The 13,526-nt window shown below is 46.3% G+C and overlaps 1 protein-coding gene across 1 annotated transcript; it reads left to right on the top strand.

Moving 5' to 3' along the window:
* The first annotated feature begins 297 nt into the window (after positions 1-297).
* LOC133636159 (collagen alpha-2(I) chain-like) lies at positions 298-12,823 on the top strand. Its single transcript, XM_062029890.1, has 49 exons — positions 298-496; positions 2,642-2,694; positions 2,836-2,919; positions 3,057-3,113; positions 3,197-3,241; positions 3,311-3,364; positions 3,442-3,495; positions 3,559-3,612; positions 3,694-3,747; positions 3,842-3,895; positions 3,986-4,030; positions 4,107-4,205; positions 4,279-4,332; positions 4,414-4,512; positions 4,670-4,714; positions 4,816-4,914; positions 4,992-5,045; positions 5,126-5,233; positions 5,313-5,366; positions 5,445-5,543; positions 5,746-5,799; positions 5,889-5,987; positions 6,490-6,543; positions 6,750-6,803; positions 6,901-6,954; positions 7,125-7,178; positions 7,253-7,297; positions 7,379-7,477; positions 7,597-7,704; positions 7,792-7,845; positions 7,932-7,985; positions 8,154-8,207; positions 8,292-8,345; positions 8,459-8,566; positions 8,685-8,738; positions 8,938-8,991; positions 9,355-9,516; positions 9,590-9,697; positions 9,784-9,891; positions 9,966-10,019; positions 10,086-10,193; positions 10,266-10,319; positions 10,397-10,504; positions 11,138-11,191; positions 11,285-11,392; positions 11,465-11,708; positions 11,782-11,966; positions 12,048-12,290; positions 12,384-12,823. The coding sequence occupies exons 1-49, from the start codon at positions 427-429 to the stop codon at positions 12,528-12,530; spliced, it is 4,071 nt and encodes a 1,356-aa protein (XP_061885874.1). The 5' UTR covers positions 298-426; the 3' UTR covers positions 12,531-12,823.
* Positions 12,824-13,526: the final 703 nt, after the last annotated feature.

Below are 13,526 nucleotides of genomic sequence, written 5' to 3'. Positions count from 1 at the left end.
AAAAGAAAGAGGGGGAAAAAACCGGTGCGCCTTCCTCTCCCTTTTTAAGCCTCGACGCTGTCCACGTCCTCAAAAAGAATGGATCTAATTAAATCGATGCACTCGTCATCACGGCGTAAAGTCCTGCCAAACAGTCTCTGGCGGTGCGTGGTGGCGCAGAGGAGGCTGGGAGATGCGAGCAGGAGAGGGATGGGAGTCAGATTGGGTTTCTCGTCTCTCATTGGCCGGTGGGCTGACTTTTGACACGCAGACCCGGGACCCTCCTGCCATATAAATAGGCCTGATGGAACTTTATTATTCTAGCATCACGGCTGCAGGCTTCTGCTCAGTTTGGAGTTACTAGCGTCACCTCAACTGTATGCCTGCTTGAAGGTGGTTTAAAAACAGGGGCACAGCAGCACAAGGAGTCTGCATGTCTGCATAGACATGCTCAGCTTTGTGGATACTCGGATTCTGTTGCTGCTTGCAGTAACTTCATACCTAGCAACATGTCAATGTAAGTGTGATTATCTGCTCTTTTCTCTGATGGATATTTACACCCACGCTGCTTGAGGATCTTTTTTCTTCCTTTGGTTTGGAACTTACATCAACATGAAGACAGATCTGCTGGTTTACACACACACACACACACACATATATATATATATATATATATATATATATATATATATATATATATATATATATATATATATATATATATATATATATATATATATATATATATATATATATATATATATATATATATATGTGTGTGTGTGTGTGTGTGTGTGTGTGTGTGTGTGTGTGTGTGTGTGTGTGTGTGTGTGTGTGTGTGTGTGTGTGTGTGTGTGTGTGTGAAAAGGAGGAATGCAGAGGAATCTTCTCTTTTTATTCCCAAGGATACGGTAATTCTCATAGGGGTATATCATGCACTCCTGAAAAAAAGTTTGTTTTCGCGTGAGCGATCGAAACGAGTCGTATTTGCATCCTCTTTAGTGTGTTGTTTGTGTAGTCAAGAGATTTGGGGCGTTGTACTTATTGTTCCATCCAGACCTCAAGAGATGAAGGTTTACTATAGGAAAACTGCAAGGGCTCCCCCTGGTGGTCATTGCTGCAAACTACATCTTAGAACCCAAATTGAGTTATGTTTTATAAAAAAAAGTAGAAATAACACTAATTTCACTGTGTAACGTTGTTTTTTTTAAATCATGTGTTATTAAATTAATTATTAGTTTAATTAAAATCAAAACTTCGAACGTCATCCTTTATGCTTTCATGCTATTTACATACAGATATATGTGCTGTTAAATGGAAATTTAGCACATTTAAACGATCGACTACCAGTTAGCGCAACAGTGTGACGTCACCTGGTATGCCCATTGGCGCCACCTTGTGGTGCAGATAGCACACGACGCTTCAGAGTTCACGGGGAGGTCCTGTACTGCTGAAAACCATCCAGAATCATCTGGTCCATATTCAAAGATGCATCATATTGCAGCACTGTGAGACATAACACATGCATTTGCACCATTTTTAAACAGATTTTTTGCCCAAATGGCATTTGACAAGATACATTCATCAAATGTTATCCAACGGTGTAGTTGTTGTTTGCAGGCTGACTATGCGTGCATCTACAAGGATTATTCATGTTCAGGACTGTTAGCCGGTCTGGAATGCTTGGATTTGCATTGTTGTTGAGAACATTTTGAAGTAGGCTCCTGCAACAAGCACATTCCAAACATCTGGTGGTTCACATGCAGGAAATAGGATTAGTTTCTAAACAGCAGGTTTTGTTTGGTTGCTCTAAAGTTGCTTGTGTTCTAACGGAATATTCCCTTTTCTCCCCTCCCGCTGCCTCCTCTTCACCTGCCCGTGGCCACAGACTCGGTTAGTACATGCATGCATGCAAACATCAAACACAAAGGGGATTTCGAGTAAGCGTTACCTTCCGAAGGAGACCTCTCTGACGGTCCTGAACAATTTGAGCAATCTTAAGGAGTTGCAAACTTGTGCCCCTTCTCGCCCAAAGTTATTCCTCCCATCTGTCCTCGGTGTAGGTGAGGGTCCGATTGGCTAAAGGCTGTCAGTGAAAGCTGAGGCGCCCACTTGGGGCCTGCATGGCACAAAGGAGCCTTTCTAAGGGGCAGCAGACTTCCTCATCATTTTACATTCAGGGATGGGATCTGATCTCAGACCAGCTAAACAAGCGTATCCACATTGAAACTCACAATTGAGATTGCCCAAACTTGTCATCAGCATCTCCACTCCAATGCATTATTAGCACACTAAAGCGCTCGCAAGTGGACTCTCATGCTAGCCGGTCTGCACATGTGCATTGCATCCGAGTGATCCTTGAGCATTATTCTATAGTCACACATGAAGACTGAAGAAATACATTTCAATGACATGTATTTATCTTCTTGTCTTATCTAGAGCAGAATGAAGGTGAGCACATAATCTCATTACACCTGACTGCACGGCATAAGTAGAGCCAAGACGAGGTCAAAGGGCACTGAAAATGTGTCCTAACTCGCTTGTGCAAGTTTGTTTCTATATATCTGTATATGCTCGCGTCCAGTGTGCTTTACTCTGGGCTTTTGAGTAGCTAAGAAAGGAAAGTGGAGAGACATCTGCTAAGTACTTGATGCTAACTGAGTGCTTTTCCTGCTGCAGGGCCCCCGAGGAGACAAAGGACCTCGAGGTGACCGGGTGAGTTCATTTGAATTCAATCAGTTGAATCGCTAAAAGTGGACTTTTTGGGCGTAGGACCTAGACTTTGTTGACCTTCCAACCTCATTAGCTGTGCTCATTTATGACAACAACTCACGGCCATGTTTCTCTCTTCTCCAGGGTCCCCAGGGACCTAATGGAAAAGATGGAAAACCCGGACTCCCCGGCCCCGCTGGCCCCCCTGGTCCCCCTGGACTTGGAGGAGTAAGTTGACCTTATATTTAGGGCAAAAATACTTTTGTGTGCGATCACCTGGTGCAAACTTGCAATGCACCTGTCTATACTAAAATACTTCCCCCGCTCAAAATAATTTATTTGACACAATTTCTTGTCCTTTGCAGAACTTTGCTGCTCAGTATGATGGCGTTAAGGCTCCTGATCCCGGTCCTGGACCCATGGTAAGGAGCCCTCTATGAAACATAGAAATATTGCAGCACATGACACTGTTTGTTGAACCACACTCATGATTCCTTCTTCTCAGGGTATGATGGGAAACAGAGGCCCTCCCGGACCTCCTGGACCCCCTGTAAGTTCACTCAAGTCCCAGTTGAACCTGACTGTGACTGACTGTTACATGTCTTATTTGTCATGACAGGGTCCTCAGGGACACACCGGACACCCTGGTGAGCCCGGAGAGCCCGGACAGACTGTGAGATATTTTCTTATTGCAAAACAACCCCAAAATACTTCTTATGCTTTGGAGAACACTGATTATTTTTGTCTCAGGGACCCCTTGGTCCTCGTGGCCCCCCTGGACCTCCTGGCAAAGTTGGAGAGGACGTAAGTAAACATTTTCTCAACGATAAATACCATCTTGAATTAAATGGATTTGTTCACTTCCAGGGTAACAATGGCAGACCTGGCAAGCCCGGAGACAGAGGTGTCCCCGGTTCTCAGGTATAAGTCCCACACCTCAGCAGACAATTAACTCTCATTTAAAGAACTCCTCTCACAAATATTGTGTGTTATTAACTGCAGGGTGCTCGTGGATTCCCCGGAACCCCTGGACTTCCTGGAATGAAGGGACACAGAGTGAGTCAAACGCTGACCAAAAAAATCAATGGTCAAATAACTCAGGCACATAAATCAAAATGGCTTCCCTATCATTGCCCCTTTCTTGCTGCAGGGTTACAATGGCTTGGATGGACGCAAGGGAGAGGCCGGCTCCGCTGGAGCCAAGGTGAGAAAGCAGCGATCAATAGACAATAATCATCCTAATGCTGGTTCCTTTTCTGGTATTTTACCGTTTTCTCTTTCCTCCTCCTTCCAGGGTGAGTCCGGTGCCCATGGAGCTGCTGGAAGACCCGGACTGGTTGTAAGTGTCGCATCCAGCATGGACGCCCAACATGCCCACAGGTGTTATTGTCTCTCACGCGCTCCACCCCATCTAGGGACCTCGCGGTCTGTCTGGTGAGAGAGGTCGTGCTGGCCCTGCTGGCCCTGCTGGTGCTCGGGGTGCCGATGGCAACACCGGACCCGCTGGTGCTGCTGTAAGTAGCTTTCTAGAGTAAAAAGAAAAAAGACAATTTTGGGGTGATGCATTACGACATTTTCTCTCCACAGGGACCCGTTGGTGCTGCCGGTGCCCCAGGTTTCCCCGGCGGTCCAGGACCCAAGGTAGGTCTCCCATTCTCTCTCTCAATGGTTGATGCGATCACCTGTACATGTATTGATCAAGATGCATTTGCTCATTGACAGGGAGAGGTTGGAGCTGCTGGTGCCTCCGGTCCCTCTGGACCTCAGGGAGCAAGAGGAGAGCCCGGTGCCAATGGTGCTGTTGGCCCCGTCGGTCCCGTTGTAAGTACACTTTTTAATTGTATTCTTATCATTCAGAAATGTTCCCTTGTCTTTTCACTGACATTGAGCTGATACATATACAATTGGATTAAAACTGTGTTATTTACAAGTATACTGAGTTGTTTGTCTTATTATCAAAACATTTCTTCTCCCCTAGGGTAACCCTGGTGCTAATGGCCTCAATGGAGCCAAGGGAGCTACTGTAAGTGTTCCGAATATCTTCCTCACGTGACTCATATGCAAATAATTTTGGGTTCACATTGGTATTCTGCGAAGTGGTTCTCAAATTTGTGTCGTTTTTAGGGTACCCCTGGTGCTGCTGGAGCCCCTGGTTTCCCTGGACCTAGAGGAGGACCTGGACCTCAGGGACCTCAGGGTGCTGCTGGTCCCAGAGGCTTGGCTGTGAGTTCACTTGCACACAGAAACACACCTACATAATCATTGTGTATTGGTATTGAACGCTTCCGGTTGTGTTTCAGGGAGATCCTGGTGTTCAGGGTGTGAAGGGAGATGTTGGTGCCAAGGGCGAGCCTGTACGTCGGAATCACATCCATGTTTTATGACAGTATTATTTAATGTTATGTCTGGATAATTAAATATCTTTATTCTACAGGGCAGCGCCGGACCACAGGGAGCCCCTGGTTCTCAGGGTGAGGAGGGCAAACGTGGACCCAATGGCGAGGTTGGTGCCAGCGGCCCTGCTGGTGCCCGTGGATCCAGAGTGAGTGGTGTTACCAACATCGGCAGCCATCTTTTTCTTGTCTTCACCTCTGACAGTGGCGTGGTCGTGTCTCCTCTAGGGCTCTCCCGGTAGCCGTGGAATGCCCGGTGTTGAGGGACGAGTCGGCCCACTTGTAAGTGGGGCATCACACATGACGTAAAAACCTGCACCTCAGTTTTATGACGTACCCCCTGGTGCATGTCGCGTATAGGGCATGCCTGGTGCTCGTGGTGCCAGTGGTTCTGCCGGACCTCGCGGACCCCCTGGAGATGCTGGCCGTGCTGGTGAGCCCGGACCTGCTGGTCTTAGGGTAAGTACTAAAATAGATATCCTCCAAAGAACCAGGGTCCTCGGCAGTGGACATTTGTGTTATGCATAACACAAATGTTATGTATTTCTGACAATAGAAATACACCAAAAACAAATGTCCACTGCAGACTGTAGCTCTGGTGCCACAAATCGATGGCTCATCAACATTGGCTCATCAACATTCTACTTCTACATCCCAACAGGGTCTACCAGGAAGCCCAGGAAGCTCTGGACCCACAGGAAAGGAGGGACCTTCTGTGAGTGAACTTAGAGAAAGTTTGATTTATCAGTTTAATCTTTTCTACTTGTGATAACGATTTTCATTACTTCCCGTTTCCTTCTGTAGGGTCCTGCTGGACAAGATGGCCGCACCGGTCCTCCCGGCCCAACTGGACCAAGAGGCCAGCCCGGAAACGTCGGCTTCCCTGGACCCAAGGGAGCTACTGTGAGTAGAAACAAGAATTAGATATGCTATATAAAACCGGTGTCAAACTTAACGCCCGGAGGCCAGATCTGGCCCGCCAAAAACATGGTAATGTTCATCAATAAAGCACGTCATATTTTTTAATAAATGTACACCTTCTTTCAATTTTGACAGAAAATATGCATGGACTGCAGGCAATTGTGTATCTTACAAACAATCTTATATTGTCATAAATTCCAAACATTTTTTTTGGTCAAATGAAAATAAATGCTTGAATATCTGCTTGATTTATAATTTCAAAGCAAGTTAGCCATAACTTTGTATGTGAAAAAAATTATGCTAAAATACATCATGAGGCGATTATACACAAACAGTCATACATTTTCACTCTTACAAGCAGCCATTTTTCTGGCTCGTCTATAAAAACGAGGTTGACAAATAAGAGCAGTATATATATGAGAGGAGCATTTCTATGGACAATGCATAATAAATGTCAACTAAGTCACATGTTTACCTCTTTTAGGGTGAGGCCGGCAAACCTGGAGACAAGGGAGCTACCGGAGCGACTGGACTGAGAGTAAGTCAGATGACTGACTTGGGGTAATATGAAGAAGTAGTTATTGAATTGTGCGATGCCTCATTGTGCTGAGGCATCGCACAATTTTGGTGTAATATGAAGAAGTAGTTATTTATTGTGCGATGCCTCATTGCGGTGAGGCATCGCACAATTTTGGTGTAATATGAAGAAGTAGTTATTGAATTGTGCGATGCCTCATTGTGTAGGGCGTCCCTGGACCTGATGGCAACAATGGAGCTACTGGCCCCATGGGAGTTACTGTAAGTATTCTTGTGGTTTAAAGCTTTTATTTTGATCATGATGTGCTATCGTACTTGGTACGTTTTTTTAATAGTGCTTTGCTCTTTCCGACTGCAGGGCGGTCCTGGTGAGAAGGGAGAGCAAGGACCATCTGGAGCTCCTGGTTTCCAGGTTTGTTGGGAGCCTTCAGTCAACGTTACCTTTGTCTCATTGACCTCTATAGATGGAATCAAATTAGGTTTTTTGCATGAATCAATTGTAAACAAGGGTGTAAACATGTTCAAAATAAGCTAAACAATGACCACAATTTCGCACCAAAGTTGTCACTTGACATTTTTTAGGGTCTGTCTGGTCCCGCTGGTGGTGCTGGAGAGGCTGGCAAGCCCGGAGACAGAGTAAGTAGTCCTAATAAACAATATTTCATACAGCTTAAATAACCAGCTAACCAACCTGATGCGTCCTCCAACAGGGTATCCCCGGAGACCAAGGAGTCGCTGGACCCGCTGGTGCCAAAGTATGTGCTTTATTTTCCCGAGCATCACAATGACGATAACCACCGAGCCTTCCACTGACTCGCCTGTGTGCGTTCTTGCAGGGCGAGCGTGGTAACCCCGGTGCTGCTGGATCTTCTGGAGCTCAGGGACCTATGGGAGGACGTGGACCTGCTGGAGCTCCTGGTGCTGATGGTGGCAAGGTAAGATAGATTGTGGTAAACTAGAGAGGTGAAAGGTGAAGCGGAGGAGGCCTGACTCTTGGTTGTGCTTCAGTATGAATTGAAGTAACATAATGAGTTTTTTTCTTATCCAATTCCAGGGAGAGCCTGGCGTTGCTGGACTTGCTGGTGCCCCTGGACACCAAGGAGCTGGTGGCATGCCCGGAGAACGTGGAGCTGCTGGTCCCTCCGGAGTCAAGGGAGAGAAGGTCTTCACCAAATAACAAAAAAATGGATCTTCAATAGGACTTTAGTGGTATGTTGGGTTTCAACTTGTTTTCTTCATTCTTGCACAGGGAGAGGTCGGACACAAAGGACCCGACGGCAATCACGGCAGAGATGGTGCCCGTGTAAGCACAGCTCTCATCCTCAAGCTCTTAATACACAATTGTCAAGAGTGAAGGTTTATAATTTTCCCACCCTTCCTGTGTTCTAGGGTCCCCAAGGACCCATTGGACCTCCTGGACCCACGGGAGCCAATGGTGACAAGGCAAGTTGACCACAGAAGCTACTGGAATGTTTTAGACATAAAGATCATCTCATATAAGCATAAAATATTCAAGAACCAAGAAGTTGCATTCATATCTCATAGTTTTGGTTTCAAACTGTCAATATATACTCGTATTAGTACACACTTCATTGTAAGTCTCATTTGCAGGGTGAGTCTGGATCCTTCGGACCCTCTGGCCCAGCTGGAGTCCGTGGTGCCTCTGTAAGTTGCGATTGTTAAAAAAAATTCAACCTTTGTGTTGTTTTGAAATATATTGCTTAGTGGGGTTGTTGTTTCTGAGCACAGGGCGAGCGTGGAGAGGTTGGACCTGCTGGAGCCCCTGGATTTGCTGGACCCCCTGTAAGCCAACACACTTATAGTGGCTTCCTATCAAAGATGTTGAACAGGAAACACTTGTACTGTATACGTTATCAGAAACTATAGTTAAACCTTGCTACTACTCCACCTTACAGGGCGCTAACGGTCAGACCGGAGTAAGAGGAGAGCGTGGACCTGCTGGAGGAAAGGGAGATGTTGGCCCCTCTGGCCCTGCTGGCCCCGCTGGACAATCTGGACCTTCTGTTAGTATACCATTGATGAATTTTTAGACCAATGTTTTTTTTCTTGGAATTGTGTAGATGTCATTAAGTCATAAGGCGCCGATACGGAATTAAATGTGTTTATTTACCTGCCTTGCAGGGTCCTTCCGGACCTGCTGGACCCACTGGTGGCCGTGGAGACAATGGTCCTCCCGTGAGTATTAAAACATTCAGTATATATCATTTGCAGCGCTGCAGGATTTGTTAATATATCCCTCAGAAATACATTGTGTTCACTCACTCATATGACGACTACTTGTAACAGCTAGTTTTCATGTGAATGTCAGTTTAGTTCTTATTTGTTGAATTTTCTATTTTGAGGAAAGACTGAGCTTTTACTTTTTTGTTGTTAGGGTCAGACTGGTTTCCCCGGACCTGCTGGCAGAGCTGGACCTGCTGGACCTGCTGTGAGTACATTTTAGATCACTGACACTAAGCACACAAAAGGAAGACAATGGTACTTCAACCTACGTGGCTCTTAACTCAAACCACTTGTATCTCAAATCAAATCCGAGTATTCCTCTCAGTACTGTCTTCGTTCCAGTGGCTGGAAAACAAAGTAATGTCCATCTCTAGCTGTAAGCTATTGCTAGTGTGTGGTATTCGCAACACAAACTAATGGCGGGTATGCTTGTAACTCATATGTATGCTTGCAATTTAAAGCATAACAATTAGCCGAGGGCGACAACTCCTATCTCAAAACACTCTTAAGATGAGGTGCCGCTGTACACACGTTTGACACATCCTCCTCTTCCCTTCTCCACTCTAAGGGTATTGTCGGCCCCTCTGGCCCTGCTGGTCCCGCTGGTAAGGATGGTCCTCGTGGTCTCCGTGGCGACCCAGGTCCCGCTGGTCCCAGCGGAGAGCAGGGTATGGTCGGAGCTCCCGGTCCTGCTGGAGAGAAGGGTTCTTCCGGAGAGTCGGGTCCTGCTGTAAGTTGGAATGCATTCACTCACCAAATGCTCATGTCGTCCATAATCATAATTCATTCTGTTTTGGGCATAGGGTGCTCCTGGTCCTTCTGGAACATCTGGACCTCTTGGACTTCAAGGATTTGTTGGTCTTCCTGGAGCTAGAGGAGATCGTGGTACTCCTGGCGGTCCCGGTGGTGTTGTAAGTGTTGATTTCTGACACTAAAACTTCTCTCTGCAGCATCTTTGGGACAAGTAATCAAATTCCTTCATTTTGACACATCATAGGGAGAGCCTGGTAGAGTTGGACCCGCTGGTGCCGCCGGACCTCGTGGTGCCCCTGGCAACATTGGCATGCCTGGTATGACCGGACCTCAAGGAGAGGCTGGACGTGAGGTACTGAGCTCTATTCAGTTCCATCTTGTTTTGATTAGGGCTTGGTGTTAACATGTATGCTGTCAAATTCACAGGGTAGTCCTGGTAACGATGGACCTCCTGGTCGTCCTGGTGCTCCTGGACTCAAGGTATTGTCCTAATGTACAGAAAATACTCTGTTCTTACCTTAACCTGCCATCTTCTGATGTTTTCAGGGAGATCGTGGTGACGCTGGCCCCGCTGGTGCCCTCGGACTGGCTGGTGCTCCCGGACCTGCTGGACCAAGTGGAGCCTCTGGAAGACCTGGAAACCGTGGAGATGCTGTATGTTTTCCCACAGCAAGGTTTTTGTTCAACAGATTTCTGACAATTGATGATGTCTGTCTGTATCTATAGGGCCACTCAGGCCATGCTGGAGCTGCTGGAGCCGCTGGAGCCAGAGGTGCTGCTGTAAGTAGAGCCTAGAATCTAAAGATAATTTGATGTGTCATTGTGCTCCAACAACAAGGTGTATGTACATGTTGTAGGGACCCGCTGGTGTCCGTGGAGAGAAGGGCGTTGGTGGAGACAGAGGAGAGAGAGGAATGAAGGGTCTTCGTGGACACCCTGGTCTCCAGGGAATTCAAGGACCATCTGTAAGCTTTAGCATGAAGCTAGACCAGGGCTTATCAACTGGCAAGCCGAGAATGACACCGTACGGGCGGTTCAAAACTTGGGAAACAAACATTTTTGCCGCAAATTCCTAAAAAAAACTAGAGTGCTCCTGTCGTAAAGAGGAACTTGGACCATGTAAACACATTCAAAGATCCTTGCATTGACATTTGAACCTTGCTGCAAACATAGAACATTGGGGTCCTAATTTGTGATTTACATAACTGAGGCGTTCCTCGAGGCTCTCCTTAAAGTCCTCTTCTTTTGGGCAGTTTTCTGTGATTCATGTAACTAAGGTGTTGTTGTAGCTTGTAGGATTCAGATGCATGGATCTTTGACTTGCTTTTTTTGCAGAAGATCTTTAAAAACAGCAGAGCGTTCTGTAACTGACAAAAAATACAGCAAAATCAAATATCCACTGTAAAGGACACTGGTTCTCCAGAATATACAAAATAAGACAAATAGTCACGGATTAAGTTTGCCTCTCAGTCAATAGCTTTATGAAAATGTGGCCCCCAAAACACTACAGTTGAATATCCCTAAGGTAGACTGTAGCTTGTATTGTTTATAATTGCTTACCTTGGAATCACTGCATTGTCATGTCATGCTCCTTCCAGGGAGCCCCTGGTGACACCGGAGCTGCAGGTCCTAATGGACACGCTGGACCTAGAGTGAGTGAAATGTTCTGATCCCTAGTCTGTTTTCACATATGTACTTGACTTTGATATTGCTCAGCATAACACAATGTTTGTCTCCCTCTTCAGGGTCCTGCCGGACCCCACGGACCCCCTGGTAAGGATGGTAGAGCTGGTGCCCATGGTAGCATTGGCCCTGCTGGTCCTCGTGGACCCCCTGGACACATCGGCCCTGTTGTAAGTATATCTTCTAAAAGCTGACACACATTTTATATTCAGCATATCAAAGCCTTATCTTGTCTCCATTAGGGTCCCGTTGGACCTGCTGGTCTGCCTGGACCTGCTGGCCCTGCTGGTGGCGGATATGATCTTTCAGGCTACGATGAGTACAGAGCTGATCAGCCCGCCATGAGAGCTAAGGATTACGAAGTCGACGCCACCATCAAGTCCCTGAACACTCAGATCGAGAACCTGCTCACCCCTGAGGGATCCAGGAAGAACCCCGCCCGCACTTGCCGCGACATCAAGCTGGGCCACCCCGAATGGACCAGCGGTCAGTTGAAAACCTTCTCGAAATTAGAAATTAATCGTGCAGCGAAACCAATCGACTGTCTTGCTCCCTGCAGGATTTTACTGGATCGACCCTAACCAGGGTTGCATCAACGACGCCATCAAGGTCTTCTGTAACTTCGCCTCACGTGAGACTTGCATCCATGCCCACCCTGAGAGCATCGCCAAGAAGAACTGGTACAGAAGCACAGAGAGCATGAAGCACGTGTGGTTCGGAGAGACCATCAACGGCGGTACCGAGGTGAGCTGAATAACTTTAGGGTTTATCGTCGCACCGCGGTCCAATTTTCAGAAAGTTACATGGCTACGTCTTTTTTTGCAGTTCACCTACAACGACGAGACCCTCAGCCCACAGAGCATGGCCACCCAGCTGGCTTTCATGCGCCTGCTGTCCAACCATGCTAGCCAGAACATCACCTACCACTGCAAGAACAGCGTCGCCTACATGGACGCCGAGACCGGCAACCTGAAGAAAGCCGTGGTTCTTGGTGGCTCCAACGATGTGGAGCTGAGGGCCGAGGGCAACAGCCGCTTCACTTTCTCCATTCTGGAGGACGGTTGCACTGTAAGTATCGTTAGTCTCGTAGTTCCCCCTAGCTTTGCTGAGCACCATATTGAAACAGAGTCTTTTTTTTTCTCGTCTACCCCCCTCCCCCAGAGACACACTGGTGAGTGGAGCAAGACAGTGATTGAGTACAGAACGAATAAACCATCTCGCCTGCCCATCCTCGACATTGCACCTTTGGACATTGGTGGAGCTGATCAGGAGTTTGGTTTGGACATTGGCCCAGTCTGTTTCAAATAAGTAGACTCATGATAAATTAACACCCCAAAAGAGAGAAAGAACGAACGAAAAAAAAAAGAAATCTCTGCCCTTTCTTTTCGTGTTTTTGTTTTTTTTAAATGCTGATTTCTCACTGCGCATCCACTTGCTTAAGATGGGCAACTATCGGAGAGGACTGAACGGACTGAAAGGAGCGATCGTGCAATGCAAATGAATACAGCAACCCAAAGGGACGCGGGAAAACACCTTGTTGTGGGACATCATGTCATCCTTTTGTAAAAAATCAAAGAAGTGTAATAAAAACGCTGAAAGTACGCATCACTTTGTGGTCTTTGTATATCTTCCAAAGAGGAGGTTTAAAACCACAATTTCCATGAAAATAAGGTTTGAACTACCTCATGCATGTACTTAGATAGGCAAAATCCCGGGTCCACAACAGAGATGTTTGAGCTTTTAATGCTTCAATGGAAAGGTGCTCGGTAACTTGAAGTAGAGATCAATGGTGCTAAAATTGTGGACAAAACCACTGGATTCTGTATTCCTTTGTATTGACCCTGGAGGAGTCTTGCATTGGTCCTCTGATACTCCCACTTTAAGTAGGTGGAATACTTCTCAACCTGATGTCTAGTATTTGTTTCATGTTTTTGGTTTGTCTTGAAATTTTTAGTTTGTTTTGGGTTTTTGTTCAAGTTTTAAACCCCACATCCAGACTTCATACTGGCATCAATTTCTTTCATCCAATCCCGAATGGATTTTTAGGCCACCTGTCTCCTCTCTCTTTCTCCCTCTCTGTCTCTCTCTCTCCCTCAAAAAATGACATCCCAAAGTCTATTGTACCTATTTTGTATATGTGAGATGTTTAAATAAATTGTGAAAAGTTCTGAAATAAAGCATGTCCAATGTTCCAAAACACACTACTCATTGACTTAAGTGCTTTCCTGTTGACACAAAAGTCAGGGTCACTTACTTTTGTCTCTGCTGATGATTGAAGGATTGTCCTTGACTTCCAAAACGGTG

The sequence above is a fragment of the Entelurus aequoreus genome, linkage group LG20, assembly GCF_033978785.1.
Source record: "Entelurus aequoreus isolate RoL-2023_Sb linkage group LG20, RoL_Eaeq_v1.1, whole genome shotgun sequence".
Taxonomy (NCBI): domain Eukaryota; kingdom Metazoa; phylum Chordata; class Actinopteri; order Syngnathiformes; family Syngnathidae; genus Entelurus; species Entelurus aequoreus.
Note: the sequence above shows the minus strand (reverse complement) of the source record. Positions and strands in the feature narration are given on the sequence as shown.

Bases quoted from the DNA above. Each gene is read 5' to 3' on its own strand.
- LOC133636159 (XM_062029890.1), top strand. From the start codon at position 427: ATGCTCAGCTTTGTGGATACTCGGATTCTGTTGCTGCTTGCAGTAACT. The intron at 2,920-3,056 runs GTAAGTTGACCT...TGTCCTTTGCAG, and splicing joins GTCCCCCTGGACTTGGAGGA to AACTTTGCTGCTCAGTATGA. The intron at 3,114-3,196 runs GTAAGGAGCCCT...CCTTCTTCTCAG, and splicing joins ATCCCGGTCCTGGACCCATG to GGTATGATGGGAAACAGAGG.